Source organism: Panthera tigris, chromosome D1 (genome assembly GCF_018350195.1).
Source record: "Panthera tigris isolate Pti1 chromosome D1, P.tigris_Pti1_mat1.1, whole genome shotgun sequence".
Classification (NCBI taxonomy): domain Eukaryota; kingdom Metazoa; phylum Chordata; class Mammalia; order Carnivora; family Felidae; genus Panthera; species Panthera tigris.
In genome coordinates this window covers 100,128,416-100,145,067 of record NC_056669.1, presented here as the reverse complement: position 1 = coordinate 100,145,067, position 16,652 = coordinate 100,128,416, and the positions used below count along the sequence as shown (strand labels likewise).

Below are 16,652 nucleotides of genomic sequence, written 5' to 3'. Positions count from 1 at the left end.
TTATTTGATAAAGTTGTCTAAAAATTTAGTGATGGGAGTGCCTGGGTGGCTCAGTTGGTTACACGTCCAACTCTTGATTTTGGCTCAAGTCACGATATCATGGTTCGTTAGATGGAGCCCCGTGTCTGGCTGGCTCTGCCATGAACAATATGGATCCTGCTTGGGATTTTCTCTCTCTCTCCGTCTCTGCCCTTCTCCCCATCTCTCTCTCAAAGTAAATAAACATTTTTAAATGTTTAAAAAAAGAATTTACTGGTAAATTGAAAAGTAAAGAAATCCTAAACTCTGTAATTTTTCCCTACAGAGCCTTTGTTATGTTCTAGGTTGCTGTGGGAGGCTGGGTATGTGAACCAGAGAGACAGATTGAAATGTCCTACGGAAATGTCATGGTGTTTAAGAAAAAAATACTCACAAGAGAATTGAGACCTTGCTCAAAGGCTTGACCATCTCTCCCCTCTCACAGTATTTGTCTGGCTATTAAGCTGCAGAAGAGAAAGTTAAACTCCAACACGAGAAGGACAGAACACAAACACTACACATTTTAAGATCTGAGGGAGCTACATAGGAGCTAGGTCTCTCTCAAAAGCCAGCTACGCTGAAGGAACAGGGATGGATCATGGGATGATTTTAATGGTTTCTTTCCTATTCTCGGAGAACCTCTCTTCCCCCTCTTATATCAGCAAGACTTCTATGACTTCTATGACTTTTATGACAAATCATTCTTCTAATCTGCCTCTGTTTAGAGCCAAGAGTACTTCATTTCTTGTCCTCACCAAACATTTACTCATGGATACAGCATCTGTCTTTTCTCAGAATTCATAACAATTTGAAAACCATTCTTCCATAAACAAGCGTCACCCTTACCTCAAATCTAAAAAGGACAATTACATGACAGGACGATTATACCTCATCGGTACAGTTTTAAAAGTCTTGGTAACATAGATGCTATAAGATTACCAAAGGCACAATGCAAAAGATTTAAGTATATTAACAAGTTTATATAGTAGCATATTTTATTTATTTACGTAAATTTAAGTTTCTCTATGTTAAACTGACAAAAACTTGTCATATCTTTCCTACCTACTCTTGTTTATCCTTGATAGGTTTATAGAAAGAGCTCTTCATGAAAGACAAACTACTCCTTCTAGAAAAATCACTTTTTAAAGGAAAGAAGTCAAAAAAAGTTTATAAAAGGCAAAAATATCCCTCACACACTATTTTTCCTATTCTTTTCCATTTCCTATATTATTGCATGTACCAGAGAGAACAATTTTTTCTTCAGTTAAAATAAATAAGTCGGATTTCGTATCTTATGAATGAATACTGAAAAACAGAATTGTTGAGGTCCATGGGAAGTGTTCACATAACTTCAGAAGACACAGCTAAACTGTTCCCAAAGTCATTTTATGTTTTACCCCCATCCGAAATGTGTGAGTAATCTGCTTGCTCCACATTTTCACCAGTACATGATATTTCAGTTTTATTTATTTTAGCCATTCCGATGTGCAGCAGTATCTCAGTGTTAATAAGAATTTCACTGATGATTAATAATACTTAGTATCTTTTCATGTGCGTAACGATTATTCATTTACCTCGTTTTGTCAAGTGTCTGCTTACATATTTCACCTTTGACTAGATCCTTTGTCTTCTTGTCTTGAGTATAAAGAGCTTTCTTTCATATGTTCTACAAACAAATCCTTTGTCAAACATGTATACGTGCATATATGTGGCAAAGATGTATATATAGCAAATATTTATTCATAGCCTGTGGCTTACTTCTTAACAGTGTTTTTTACCACCAAGGAACGTTTACAACAGATTTTAATGTTGATGAAGTTCTTTTCATCAGTTTTTTGAGGATCCATCCTATTTGTGTCTTATCTTTAAGTGACCAGATATGCTTGGGTCCCTTTAAATTTTCATGAGTAAAAGTCAGCTTCTGCCGTTCAATACAACAAATAGCAAAAGGTTGGCTTCTGTACAAGGTACAGTGAGCTGACACGCCCCGCCAAAGCCGTCCCTGGAACATGAGCCACCTGATTGTGATTTGAGGGAACCATTCTCGACCTGCACATATTTGATGAACTGGTGGTTAGTTTTATTTTGGAAACATACATATGAAATCATACTACATGATAAAATAGTTTAAAATAACTTACAAACATTGCAAAAATATTACGATCCAAGAGTTTTATTTATTTATTTGTTTAAGTTTTGGTTTACATGTCTGGAGATATTTCCCTAAAAATGAATGTGTACAAAATCAATCATCATAAAATGCCCTGCCATAAATATATTCGCTGAAACATATTAATTGCAAAATGATTTGAATCATCAACTGCATGACAAGGGTTGAACAATCTCTAGCATAGTAAATCAGTTTGTTTGCTTTTTCTGGAATAAAATCATGAATCTAACAAGATTATATTGAGGGACAAAGCGATTTTGCAACAACTAATCTCAATGTGTCCTTCACATCTTTGTTTCTAAGGCTGTAGATTAAGGGGTTCCGCATGGGAATCACTACTGTGTAAAACACAGATCCCACTTTAACTCTGAGCCAAGAAGTTTTAGGATTAGGGATACAGTAGAGGAAAAGGATGGTCCCATGGAAGATGGTGATGGCTGTCAGGTGGGAGGCACAGGTGGAGAGGGTTTTCCGGCACCCATTTGCAGAAGACATCCTCATAACAGTGGCAAAAATGAGGGTATAGGACATCAGAATAACCATCAAGCTGCTCACCTCATCGAATATGGCAGTAATAAAACAGCGCATCTGGCTGATATAGGGGTCCGAACAGGAGACAGAAACAATTACAGAGTGGTCACAGATAAAATTATTTATGATGTTAGACTCACAATAGGATAATGCAAGGAGAAAATATGTGAGTGTCAGGGAACACACTATACCCCATGAGTATGACCCAGCCACCAGCGGAGCACAGAGCTTTGGAGACATAATAGCAAGATAGAGCAAGGGGTTACAGACCGCCACACAACGGTCATAGGCCATCGCTGCTAACATAAAAGCTTCTGTTACTCCAAATATGCAAGCAAAGCAGAACTGCATAATGCAACCGGAGAAAGATACGGTTCTGTCTTCCACAATCAAGTTCTCCAACAATTTAGGTGTCACTATGGTGGAATAACAGAAATCTACAAAGGACAAGTGACTAAGGAAAAAGTGCATGATCGTGTGGAATTTCAGATTGATCTTGATGATTATAATCATGCCCACGTTGCCCACCGCAGTGGCCATATAGATAGACAAGAAAACCAGGAAGAGTGGAACCTGGAGGGCTGGGTATTCCGAAAAACCCAAAAGAATAAAAGGGTATGATACTTCGATTTCCTTCAGATAACATCACGATTCTTGTTGATTGGAAAGTTATTTCTAAAAGTAGACCTGAATGGAAAGGAGAAACAGAAAGAAGAAAGAGGCTTCATATGCCTCTGTGAAGTTGACACAGAACAGTGACTCTCAACGTGTGGTCCCCAAACCAATAGCAGCCGGAGCACCTGAGAAGTTGTTAGGAATGCAAAATCTCCAACCCCATCACCAGCTTTCTGAATCAAAAACTGGGATGGGGCCTACAATTCCTTTTTTTTTTTTTAATTTAATTGTTTATTTAAATTTGAGAGAGAGAGACAGAACATGAGCAGGGGAGGGGAGACAGAGAGAGCAGAAAGAGAGGGAGACACAGAATCCAAAGCAGGTTTCAGGCTTTGCGCTGTCAGCACAGAGTCCAAGGTGGGGCTCAAACTCACAAACCGCGAGATCATGACTTGAGCCAAAGTTGGACATTCAACCAACTGAGCCACCCAGGTACCCCAGGTACCACCCAGGTACCACTTCTGAAGTGTCAAGCTCCAGACTCAGCAACATGGCTGCCTACCTTTCCATGTGCCACAAGCAACCCCACACATAGAGCATCCATCAGCAGCAACATTTTTTTTTTCCAACATTAAGAAGGACCAGGCAGATACACTGGAAACATCCACTGTTGTTCAGGCTATTTTAATAAATGAGTTCCCTTCAACATGTGAAACTATTTGCAAATCCCTGGCTTATTAGGGACATTGTTGCTACTACTGTTCTGGCCTTTTGGCACGCTTCTTAGGTCAATACCAAAAAGTTATTCAGAAAAAGACTTGGTATCCCAGCCCTAGCAATTTCAAAGGTTTTGGTGAAAACCAATGGGACCGGATTAGGTTTGTATCCAAACAGAGAACAGGCCTATGGAAATACAAAATCAACAAATACCCCATGATTTTCTGTGTCTTTCCCATTGCTCACTGTTGCTAGTTTCTGTCATACGAAATTTAATTCTCAAAAGCATTCATGCCTCGTGAATGAAAATTAAAAGGTCTCTGACCAGAGAAAGGGGTCCACGTATAATTTTTGGAATAATCTATATGAGCTGGAGCTCCATGTTTTCTTCCTAAATTGAAAGCTACTGAAAAAGAAATGAACTGACCTGACACCAGAAGCTCTTGATTATTTTACTGAGAATTTTTTTTTATGATTAGTGAATCTCAGGCATTTTTCTTCTTAGTAATAAAACATTCTTTACAGTAGCAACAGGCTTGAGGTTTGAAAAAAATGGTAGTATATTTCAATAAGTATAACCAGTCAAAAGGCATTTTATTTCCAGGACCAAAGAAATCTTTGGGAATTCAAAGAAAAAACCAAAAGCTGAATCCACAATCTAAACTCTGCCAAACTCTGGGTCTTATATCTGCCTCCATAACTCTGAAGATATAGATTACAGAGAATTACAATTGGAGTGTTCCTCAGTGCACCACAAATCTTACAGTTAGTTGAAACACCGTCCCTTGGGTCATCGTGGTATATGCATTTTCTCTTAAATCATTAAGGATAATTACATCACCACATCTATTCCACTAATTGCTTTTAAATTTTGAATTATTGAAGTAATATGTATTAACTGAAGAAAACGTCAACTGTTGAGTTTGAAATAAGTAAGGGGAAAAAAGAACAATTGAGAAACAGCTGTTAGGAACTCAACTGCATTTTAAATTCCACAGTAAGTTTGGAGTGGAATACTGCCCCAACGCTACCTTAAGGAAAAAGAAGGTGACCATTATCAGTGAAACAATGCGGATATCATTTACCCCTTTATATGATGTGATGAGAAAGGGTTCACCTTTCTGACACTCTTAATTCCATAATTCCAGCTTAATATGAAAAGAACCATTATGCAAACTCTTATTTGGAAGCATTCTATGGGATACCTAACCAGTATTCCTTAGGGCTGTCAAAGTCAAGAAAAAAAAAAAAAGAGTAAAAAAACTGTCACAGACCTAAGTAGACTGGGGACACACAGCAGCTGCATGCAGTGTGGTATCCTGGATTGGACCTCAGAAAACGAAGAAGGCATTAACGGGAAAAATAAGGAACATATATAAAGTTTAGATTTTAGTGATCATAACATACTAATACTTCTTTTTAAAATTTTCATTTTATTGTGGTAAGAACACTTAATGTGAGATCTACCTTCTTAAGAGGTTTTTAAGTGTGCAACACAGTATCATTGACTACAAATACAATTTTGTACCGCAAATCTCTAGAACGTACTCATCTTTCTTAACTGAAACTTTATAATCACTGATTGGTAACTCCTCTTTTTCCCTTCCCCCAGTCCCCAGCAGCTATCATTCCACTCTTTTATTCTATGAGTTTGATTATTTTAGATAACCTCATATAAGCGGAATTTATTTTTTCTGACTAGCTTATTTCACTTACATAATGTCCTCAAGGTTTATCCAGGTGGTCACATATTGTGGAATTCCCTTTATTTTTAGGGCTGAATTGTCTTCCGTTGTATATTCATACCACATTGTCTTTATCCATTTATCTGTCCATGGACATTTAGGTTGTTTCTGCATCTTGACTATTGCTAATGGTTCTGCAATAGAACACAGAAATGGTAGTAACTCTTTGAAATCTTGATTTCAATTCTTTAGGATAAATAGGATTACTGGATCACACGGTAGTTAAATTTTTAATTTCATGAAGAATCTCTGTAACTATATCCATAGCAGCTGCACCATACTGCATTCCCATCAACAGTGCATATGGGTTCCAATTTCTTCATTATCTTCACCAACACTTGTATACACACACACACACACACACACACACACACACACAGATGTGAGGTGAGTCTTATCATTTTAATTTGTATTTCCCTGATGACTAAGTGACATCGATAATTTTTTTTCATATACCTATTGGCTATTTTTAATACCTATTTTCAATATTTATGAAAAGAAGAAACTCAAGACTTTATAATATAGATTTAGCCATTTATATTTGCAAATTACAACTATAATTTACAAAGCATCTCTGCATATCATCTCAGTTGTTTCTTGAATAAAAATGGGATTGTCATGAGATTCTAATGTCTACCTTGTCAGAGAATGTACTTTCATAAAGATAATTGCATTCTGGATATTAATGATCTGGGAGTTATTGTAAGTACTCCAAGCATGTGTTGCTAATTAGAAATAGAAATTGGACCATTCCCCAGATCATTAACTCTCTGTAGTATTTGAAACTCCCTGTACACAATACATCGCAATGGAAAATTTCTGGAAGTCTAAGCTAATTATAAGTAACAGAACAATCAAAATCTGAAAATAGATTGAAAGTTTATAATTTCATGAAACAAGCTAAGGGTATAAAACATGAACATTGTCAGAAATGGTTGAAGTAATTATTGAAGCAGAAGTGATGTATCATATTACAATTCAAAGAAGGCAATAGCAAGTCCTCTAAAATTATGGAATAAAAGAGTGGGATGAATCTCAATGAAATTTTAGTTCATTTTTTATAGGTTCAGTATAATCTGTATAATCTGTCTCTCAATGCAGCATACTGATATTTGTAATATATTTACAACCTGAAATACATAGATCAAATATGTAAATATTGAAATGAACTAAATACAAATATACTAATATATATTTGTATCTGTATGTCTCTCAATGTGGCATACTGATATTTGTATAATCTGTCTCTCAATGTGGCATACTGATATTTGTAATATAATATATTTACAACCTGAAATACATAGATCAAATATGTAAATATTGAAATGAACTAAATACAAATATACTAATATATATTTGTATCTGTATGTTATCTGTATATGTGGGTATTCATATCTCTGTATATAGGCATCTATCAATTAATCTACAAAAAGAGAAAGATAGAAGCAGATACCTTGGTGATTATAACATTGAGAGACCATGCCAACGTTTTTTTAATCATCAATTTCTGCATTAAAGATATTTATGATAAATTACATGAAATGGTCTTCCTTTAGATAATGCATTTTCCTAATGTGATTCCAAAGATAAGTTTAAAAAAAATCTCCCACATGCTTCTGCCTGTCAACCCATTAGTTTTTCTACCTGAGGTAAACAGTGTTACCTGTTTCTGTTTATTTGTTTGTTTTGAATCATCAAGAAACTGCAGTGCATTTAATATGTTCATATGTACAGAGAAACGTATATGCACTCCTAACATAAATGATGCTGAATTAAGACTACTGTGTGGTTCTTGCTCAGTTTTTCTGGAACATTTTATTTTGGTGATGTAGGTATATATAAAAATGAGCTAACATTTTGAATGGCTACATGGTATGTTCTTTAAAAAAAAAAACACTATCGATGGATAAAGAAGATGTGGTATGTATATACAATGGAGTATTATGTGGCAATCAAAAAGAATCAAATCTTGCCATTTGTAACTATGTGGATGGAACTAGAGGGTATGATGCAAAATGAAATTAGTCAGTCAGAGAAAGAGAAATATCATATGACTTCACTCATATGAGAAATTTAAGATACAAAACAGATGAACATAAGGGAAGGGAAGCAAAAATAATATAAAAACAGGGAGGCGGACAAAGCATAAGAGACTTTTAAATATAGAGAACAAACAGAGGGTTACTGGAAGGCTTGTGGGAGGGGAGATGGGATAAATGGGTAAGGGGCATTAAGGAATCTACTCCTAAAATCACTGTTGCATTATGCTAACTAACTTGGATGTAAATTTTTAAAAATTTAATTAATTAAAAAAAGAATAAAAAAAGAAATGTAAAAAAAAAATATTTGAGGTAATGAGTTTAAATAGAGAAAAAAAAAACTTATCATTTTAGCGGGGTGCCTGGATGGCTCAGTTGGTTGAGCTTCTGACTTTAGCTGAGGTCATAATCTCATGATTCGTGAGTTTGAGCCCAGCAAGGGGCTTGCTTCTGTCAGCTCAGAGCCCGCTTCAGATCTTCTGTCCCCCTTTCTGTCTGCCCCTCCTCCGTTTGCACTCTTTCTCTGGAAAATAAATAAACATTAAAAAAAATACTATCACTTATAAGCCAAACACATATTAATGGGCATTTCAGGTTTTCTAGTCTTTTGCTGTTCTAAATAATACTTTAAAAATATCCGAATGTATACCTCTACTTTGTTTTTCAAAGTATCTCTAGTATAAATTCTCAGAAGCAGTACTGCTGTGTATATTTTCTTAGGATAGCTATTACCAAATTGCTCTCTACCATTTTTCATGCTCACCAGCAATGTGAGAGTCCTTGACTCCCCACACCTTGGTGTGGTGGGACAAAGATGCACAGTACAGATAGATCCCTCTTCAAGGAAAGATATGTTCTCCCAGCTGTGAATTCCAAGATTGACTTCAGCTCTACAGAGCCATCATGCCCATATGACAGATTATGCATGGGTAGGGGACCCCACCCAGTGGATTGACTCTGATATATGATATGTGTGCCAAAACTCCCCATAGGGTAGGCAGGACTTTGGTGGCTGTATCACAATCTAAGTTGTCCCTGAATTCCATTCCGCCTCCTTCCCTTTCCTTCTATTGCTATGTATCCCATGAAAATTGCATGCCAAATTCCGTCGCGACATCTATGTCCGGAGAATTCAGCTACAACTTTGCCAACTCTACATTTTTTTCCCCAAATTCTTTGAGAACATTTTTATTGAAGTAGAACTGTTACAGGTGGGTGGGAGAGACACTGGTCTTTGTCTCATGGAGTCAAGGAATGAATCTCGTGGAAGTGGATAGTGAGCAAAACGATAGAGTTTATGGAGTGAAAGTACAAAGCTCTCAAGAGTGAGAGCGTCTCTACTGGATTGTTGCCAAGGAATCTTCTCTGACTTTTTATTGGGACCTTATCAGGAACAGTTTGTGAGACTCCATTCATGGTGCTTAGCACCTGGCAGGTCTAGAATGCATTTATCCTTTATTTATTTATTTATTTATTTATTTATTTTCAATAAATTTATTTATTTAAATTCAAGTTAGCTAACATACAGTGTAGTATTGGTTTCAGGAGTAGAACCTAGTGATTCATCACTTACACAGAACACCCAGTGCTCATCCCAACAAGTGTCCTCCTTAATGCCTGTTACCCATTTAGCCCATCCTCCCACCCACCTCTCCACCAGCAGCCCCCACTTTGTTCTCTGTATTTAAGAGTCTCTTATGTATTGCCTCCCTCTCTGTTTTTATCTTATTTTTACCTCCTTTCCCCTATGTTCACCTGTTGTGTTTCTTAAATTCCACATGTGAGTGAAATCATATGATATTTGTCTTTCTCTGCCTGACTTATTTCCCTTAGCATAATACACTCTAGTTCCAACCACGTTGTTGCAAATGGCAAGATATCTTTTTTTTTTTTTTTTACCAAACCCAGCTGCAGCTGCAGACAGCCTCCCCAAGGATCCCTTATCTATCCCTGCCCACTGTTAACCCTTTCCCTACTCAGAACTTAAATCCAATGACGTGAAAAATTAAGAGTTCAACTCAATGAATTGTTTAATTAAAAAAACCTTGCATACCTACCAACAAAATCATGATATCAGTTATTATCAAAATATCACTTAGAAGCATCTGCTATGCCTTCCCAGTGAGTAGCCCAAGAGAGCAACTATAGTGACACATTACTGTAAACTAATTTGACTATTCATGAATTTTGTTAATAAAATAATATGATTTATACACTCTGATGTTTGCATTCTTCTTACTTAACATCATGACTGTGAAATCCATAATGTTGTCCTGAGTATCGGTAGGTTTTTTTTTTCATTTCTATACAGTATCCAATTGAATAAACGCAACCAAAAATTATTTATCTTTTTTAAGGATATATAAATCATTTTCACTTGGGGGCAATTGGAAATAGTGTAGTTGTGAACATTCTTGTCCCTGTCTTTGGTGCAAATATATATGCATTTCTGTTGGTTAATACCAAGGACTGGAATTATGGGTTCATACTTCCAAACAGTTTTCAAAAAACCTTTGTTCAACTTTGCAATCAGACTCAGCATTTATGAAAGTTTTATTTAATCCATATTCTTGCTATTTGTTTTAATTTATTTTTAATGTGTGTTTATGAGATTGTTTGCAAATGTTTATTGGGGTTTTTGTACTTTACTGTAAGTAGGAGCTTTTTCTATACAGTTATTACATATATCTCTTACAGATGTTCCGAAGATTTTTTCCATTCTATCCAAGATTGATTTCCTCAGTAGCAGACCTTGAAACAAGATTTGGAAGCAAGTAGTTTGTTTGGAAGATGATCTTAGGAAGCAACAGTAACTAAGTAAGGAAGAGAGACAACCCAAAAATGAACAGGTTATTTGTGTGGATAATTGGGTGTCAGTTCCACTGAGGGCCCCTAGAAGACTGTGTAAAACCTAATTTAGACTTGTTCCCCCCTCAAGGAATGAAGAAGATGGGATCTTTATGTTCTCACTACCATATACTACCACTGGTTGAAAGCTATTCCTGTAGATGTTCACTGTTTGGCACTTTCACACTGGCCTATGTATGGACTGAGGGCACTCCCAGAAACAGGAGAAAAAGAGCCTTCAGATAGAGTCACAGGTATTTTCAGCAGGAAAGCATCTGAAGAAAGAAAAAAGAATTAAAAGGCAAAGACAGAAGAATTTAATAAATAGCAAATATAAAATAGAAGCAATCAACAAATCCAAAATTGGAGAAACCTGATAATATTAAACTCTCATACATCTAAACAAGCAAAAGAGAGAGACAGGGAGAGAAGGCACTAATAACTAATGTCAGTAATGAAAACTGAGCATAACTATAGACCATTTCAACTTTATAAAAAACTTTTATGAAAAAAGTTGTGCCACCAACTTTGAAAACTTGGCGATGATGAGTGGGTGAGCTCCAAGAAAAAGAAAACAATATATGGTTTAAGAAAGTGGTCCAGGTTCATTCCTCCGCATGTTGCTGTCCAGTTTTCCCAGCACCACTTGCTGAAGAGACTGTCTTTTTTCCATTGGATATTCTTTCCTGCTTTGTCAAAGATTAGTTGGCCATACATTTGTGGGTCCATTTCTGGGTCTTCTATTCTGTTCCATTGATCTATGTGTCTGATTTTGTGCCAGTACCATACTGTCTTGATGATTATAGCTTTGCAATACATCCTAAAGTCTGAAATTGAGAGGCCTCCAGCTTTGGTTTTCTTTCTCAACATTACTTTGCTATTTGAGATATTTTCTGGTTTCATACAAATTTTAGGATTATTTGTTCTAGCTCTGTGAAGAATGCTGGTGTTATTTAGATAGGGATTGCATTGAATGTGTAGATTATTTTGGGTAGTAGTATCAACATCTTAACAATATTTGTTCCTCCTATCCATGAGCGTGGAATGTCTTTCCATTTCTTTGTGTCTTCTTCAATTTCTTTGATAAACTTTCTAGAGTTTTCAGGGTACAGATATTCTACCTATTTGGTTAGGTTTATTCCTAGGTATCTTATGGGCACCTGTCGGGATGAGCACTGGGTGTTATATATAAGTGATGAATCACTACATTCTTCTCCTGAAGTCAATTCTACACTGTATGTTAACCAGCTTGAATTTAAATTAAAAACTTAGAAAAAGGAAAAAGAAAACAATGAAACTGACTCAAGAAGCAATTGAGATTATAATTTTCTTATTTTAAAAAGTGCATTAGTAATTAAAACTTTACTATGCAGTTAAAAATTCTCTTATTTTTCAGTGAATTCTATTAAGGAACATTTTTCACTGAATTGAATAAGGAGAAATTCCTACCATTTCATCTAGAGAGGCCAATACAACTTTGATGTACAAAACTGACAAGGACAATGCAATAAAAGAAAATTGCAGAGCAATTATGAACACAGAATTTTAAATTACAGATAAACTATTGACACAAACTGATCCGCTAATAGAAAAAAAATATTCTATTCTATAACTTTTAAATTCATGTTCTCGGGAAAAGATCACTTGAGTTGATATTAGAAAATTCAAAAAATGTAAGTTACCATATGAAAATATTAAAGAAACTCAGATGAAGAAAAAATAGCTTAATGAAATTCCACATCCACTCACAAAAACCCAAAATACACACAAAAACACAGACAAATGAAGCAGATAACTTTGTTAATCTGGAAGCAGGAGGAATATACAAAAAACCTATAGAAAGCGAGATTTTAGGGAAGCCTGGGTGTCTCAGTTGCTTGAGTGTTTGCCTCTTGATTTCAGCTCAGGTCATGATCCCAGGATCTAGGCCTCCATTGGGCTCTGTGGTGAGTGTAGAGCCTGCTTAAGATTCTCTCCTTCTTTCCCTCTCCCTCTCTCCCCTGAGACTCTCTCTTAAATAAATAAATAAATAAATAATAAATAAATAAATAAATCTCATTTAACCTGTAAGAAAAAAAACTAAATTTTCAGGAATGGCTTTACTGGATACCATATCTTATTAGTTATGGATGGTTGTAACTATAAAGCAGAGAAGCATGTAGAAAATTTATATACTGTACATATAGGGACATTTACTTTATGAAAAACCTGGCACTATCGATCAGTGCTAATGGAGTGGTTTTCAATAAATATTGCTGGGAAAATATGCATCCACAAGTTAAAATACAAAATCAGCTGATTCTCATATCACACCAAAATTTAATTCCAGTTTTATCTTAGAAATACATTGAAAAGTCAGTGTAAAAGGAAAATTAAAGTCTACAATCCAAGAGTAAATAGAATATAATATAAAAGACATAATAATGTACTAAATTTAGGACAACTTAACCCATAAAATACGGGAATATCTTCATTATTTTAGAGGAAATAAATATATCTTGAATAGGACCTTGGAAGCACAGTTTGATAAACCCTGTTTGATTAAACATAAGGAAATCTGTGTCCCTCAATACATCGTCGAGAGAGTGGATAGAGAGTGCAGTTTAGGAGAAAATAGTCATGGCAATTTTACCAAAAAAAAGGACTTTTATTTAAAATGCATAATGAACTACATATTTATAATAAAATACAACCCAATAGGAAAATGGACAAAAAAACGAAATAGGCATCTCACAAAGAAAAAAGAACCAAAGGGCTACTAATAACCCTATTAAAAGAAATTCAACCACATTGAAACTATGAGGAACTTAAATTATAACCAAAATGACATACCAATACTCACCTATGAACTTTGAAGACATTAACATGTCTAGTGTGACCATATTAAATGTTGGCAAGAATGGGCAATAATTAGAATCACAAGCGATATAGGAGGAATGTAAATTAGTACACTGACTTTGGAAAATTGATTGGATCTAGTAAAAGAGAAGAAACCAGCTCTCTGTGATCCAGAACTTTCACACATAGGCACATCCCACAGAGTAAGTGTTTGCTTATGTGCAAATGCCTGTGCAAGAACATTCATGGCAGTGTTTCCATAAAAGCCAAGAAGAGGAAATAACTAAAGGCCATTAATAGTATAGATACACCAATGATGGCATATTTATTTTATGGGACATTCTTCAACAAGAAAAAATGAACTACGGTTACAGCTAATAAATTGAAACATTCACTTAAAACAAATGTTGATCCAAAGCAGCCAGACATAATGGAATATATACTCTAAGATTTCATTTATGTGAATTTCAAAAGGAGGGAAAGCTAGCACTTATACTCTCAGACTTATTCTTAGGAGTTGTAGCTAAACTAAAAAGAAGAAGCTTTGAAGACCACAAATTCCACAAAGGAGTTTCCTCCTAGAGGTGTTGGAGAGGCAGTGATGAGAAAGTGCTTATGGAAATTTTGAAAAATGCTGATAATGCTCTGCCTTTACTTTCTTACAGAAAGTAACACATGGGATAATTATTCAGAATTACTTCTCTATGTGTTTGTCATATTTCATGATTCAAGAGGAAGGATGAGAAGGGAAGAATAAGGTGAGAAGGAACAAAGGGAGCAGGGAAGGGCAACATCTTTGCAGGTTCTGAGAGTTAGGATGAAAACCTCTTTGGAGGACCATTATTTGGCACACTACCCTCTGGGGTTGGAACTTGAGAAGAATTTTCATTCTTTCTTTTCTTTTAACCTGTAAACAATTTTTTAAAGCACAGTGAGATTTAATGTCACAGATGTATATGAATGAACTAATTATCTGAATACATTTTCTCCAGTTATTTGAAGAAAAATTAGTAACCCTTAGTGCAACATATAAAAAGTATTTAAAAGTAATTGTGTATGTGTATGTGTATAAAAATCAAAATTAAGGGCGCTTGGGTGGCTCACTCGGTTGAGTGTCCAACTCTTGGTTTTGGCTTAGGTCATGATCCCAGGGTTGTGGGATCGAGTCCCACTTCAGACTCCATGCTAAGCATGGAACTTGCTTAAGATTCTCTCTTTGTCTCCCTCTGCCCCTTTCCACAACTCTCTTTGTCTCTAAAATAAAAAAAAAAGAAAAGAAAAGAATCCAAATTACATTGAGTGAGAAAGCAGTTTGGTATGAATTAACTTTCTGGCTGTGTCTTTCACATCTTTGTTCCTAAGACTGTAAATAAGAGGGTTCAACATGGGGATCATGACAGTAAAAAACACAGTGGCCACTTTGACCAGGAGCCACGAGCTTTTGGAGTTGGGCACACAGTAGAGAAGAAGGATGATCCCATGGAAGATGGTGATGGTGGTCAGGTGGGAGGCACAGGTGGAGAAGGCTTTCTGGAGTCCTCCAGTAGACGGCATCTTGACTATGGTGACAACTATAAAAATATAGGAGGCGAGGATAATCAGGAGGCTACACGCCTCATTGAACGTGGAAATGACTAAACACATCCGCTGACTAAAGGAGGGGTCAGAGCAGGATAAAGAAAGGATGGCAGAATACTCACAGCCAAAGTGATGTATAATGTTGGGACCACAGAAGGACAGTTCCAAAAGAGAGTATGTGAGTGTCAGGGAACATATTCCACCCCATGCATAGGTTCCAGCCACCAAGAGGGCACAGAGTTTCCGAGACATAGCCACTGTGTAGAGCAAGGGGTTGCAAACAGCCACAAACCGGTCATAGGCCATAACCGCTAACATGAACATTTCTGTAATCACAAACGCACAAACAAAAAAAAAATTGCACCATGCATGCTTTGAAGGAGATACTTCTGTCTTCCATGACCAAGATCTCTAGCAGTTTGGGTGTAAATACACTGGAATAACAAATATCCAAAAAGGATAGATGACTGAGGAAAAAGTACATGGGTGTGTGGAGTTTGGGGTTGATCCTTACAACCGCAATGATGCCCAAGTTTCCCACCAGAGTGACTGTGTAGATGGTCAAGAACATGAGGAAGAGGGGTGCCTGGAGGTATGGGTACTCCGAGAAACCCAGGAGGATAAATATAGTCACAGAGCTCTGATTTCCCTCATCCAGTGCCATGGTTCTTGATTTTAAAAAATAAAGGAGAAGAAAAGAGAATTGAGCAGCGGAACTTGAGAAGGAAGAGTAAAAGGAAGTCAGGACAGGTCAATGCGAGCCAGTGAAGGCAATGGGGTCAGTGCGTACACGAGTGCTCTGTTTCACTTTGGAGTCTTACTTGACTTTTTAATTATGTGCAATTAGCTGTATCCTTCAGTACTTTAGTTTCCTCATCTGGAAAATAAGAAAAAAAAATGGGACTAATCAGTAGTATTAAGTTATATAAATAACCTGTAGATGTATATGATCCTTACAACGTTGAATATCCCAGGATAAAATATAATTATATGAGCACAAAGGAGACATATAACAAAATTAAAAAAAAACAAACAAAAAAACCTCTGAGCACATCATAGTACTCATATGATCATGTCAGAAGCCACGTTGGGAAAATTAAACACTTTTAATACATAAAGAAAAACATAACTGTAAATATCTTTGGGGGAAAATGTATCATCAGACCTTCACAATTTTTTTATTGCTATATTGAGTATTTCCCTATTCTAGATATAGCCCATTATCAAGGACTTAAGAGTTTCTTTAAGTGGTCTGGTCAAAAATTCCATGGATGACTATATTCTGTCAATTACATACCCACCATGTGGTCATTTTGAAGGCCCAAACTACTCAATGATTTATAACTGTTTTCTAAGGGAGTATTTTGCATATAGTCTTGAAAATTTCACATCAACCCTCTTCTGTTGGCTATACAGTTTGTAGTGCTTATTGTATTAAAATGAAAAAAATATGCTTATTTATTAGTGATTATAACACACACACACACACACACACACACACACACAAAATACGGTACTGAGAAAGAAGTATCACTTACAACAACAACCAAAAAC

At 36.0% G+C, this 16,652-nt stretch overlaps 2 protein-coding genes across 2 annotated transcripts; both read right to left on the bottom strand.

Annotated features, from left to right (window-relative positions):
- Positions 1-2,422: 2,422 nt before the first annotated feature.
- On the bottom strand, positions 2,423-3,365 carry LOC102948740 (olfactory receptor 5D13-like). Its single transcript, XM_015540510.2, is given in 2 exon segments — positions 2,423-3,332; positions 3,334-3,365. Coding segments are annotated over 2 exon segments (942 nt in total).
- Positions 3,366-14,810: 11,445 nt separating this feature from the next.
- On the bottom strand, positions 14,811-15,762 carry LOC102963499 (olfactory receptor 5D18-like). Its single transcript, XM_015540528.2, is given in 2 exon segments — positions 14,811-15,455; positions 15,457-15,762. Coding segments are annotated over 2 exon segments (951 nt in total).
- Between the last annotated feature and the right edge of the window lie 890 nt (positions 15,763-16,652).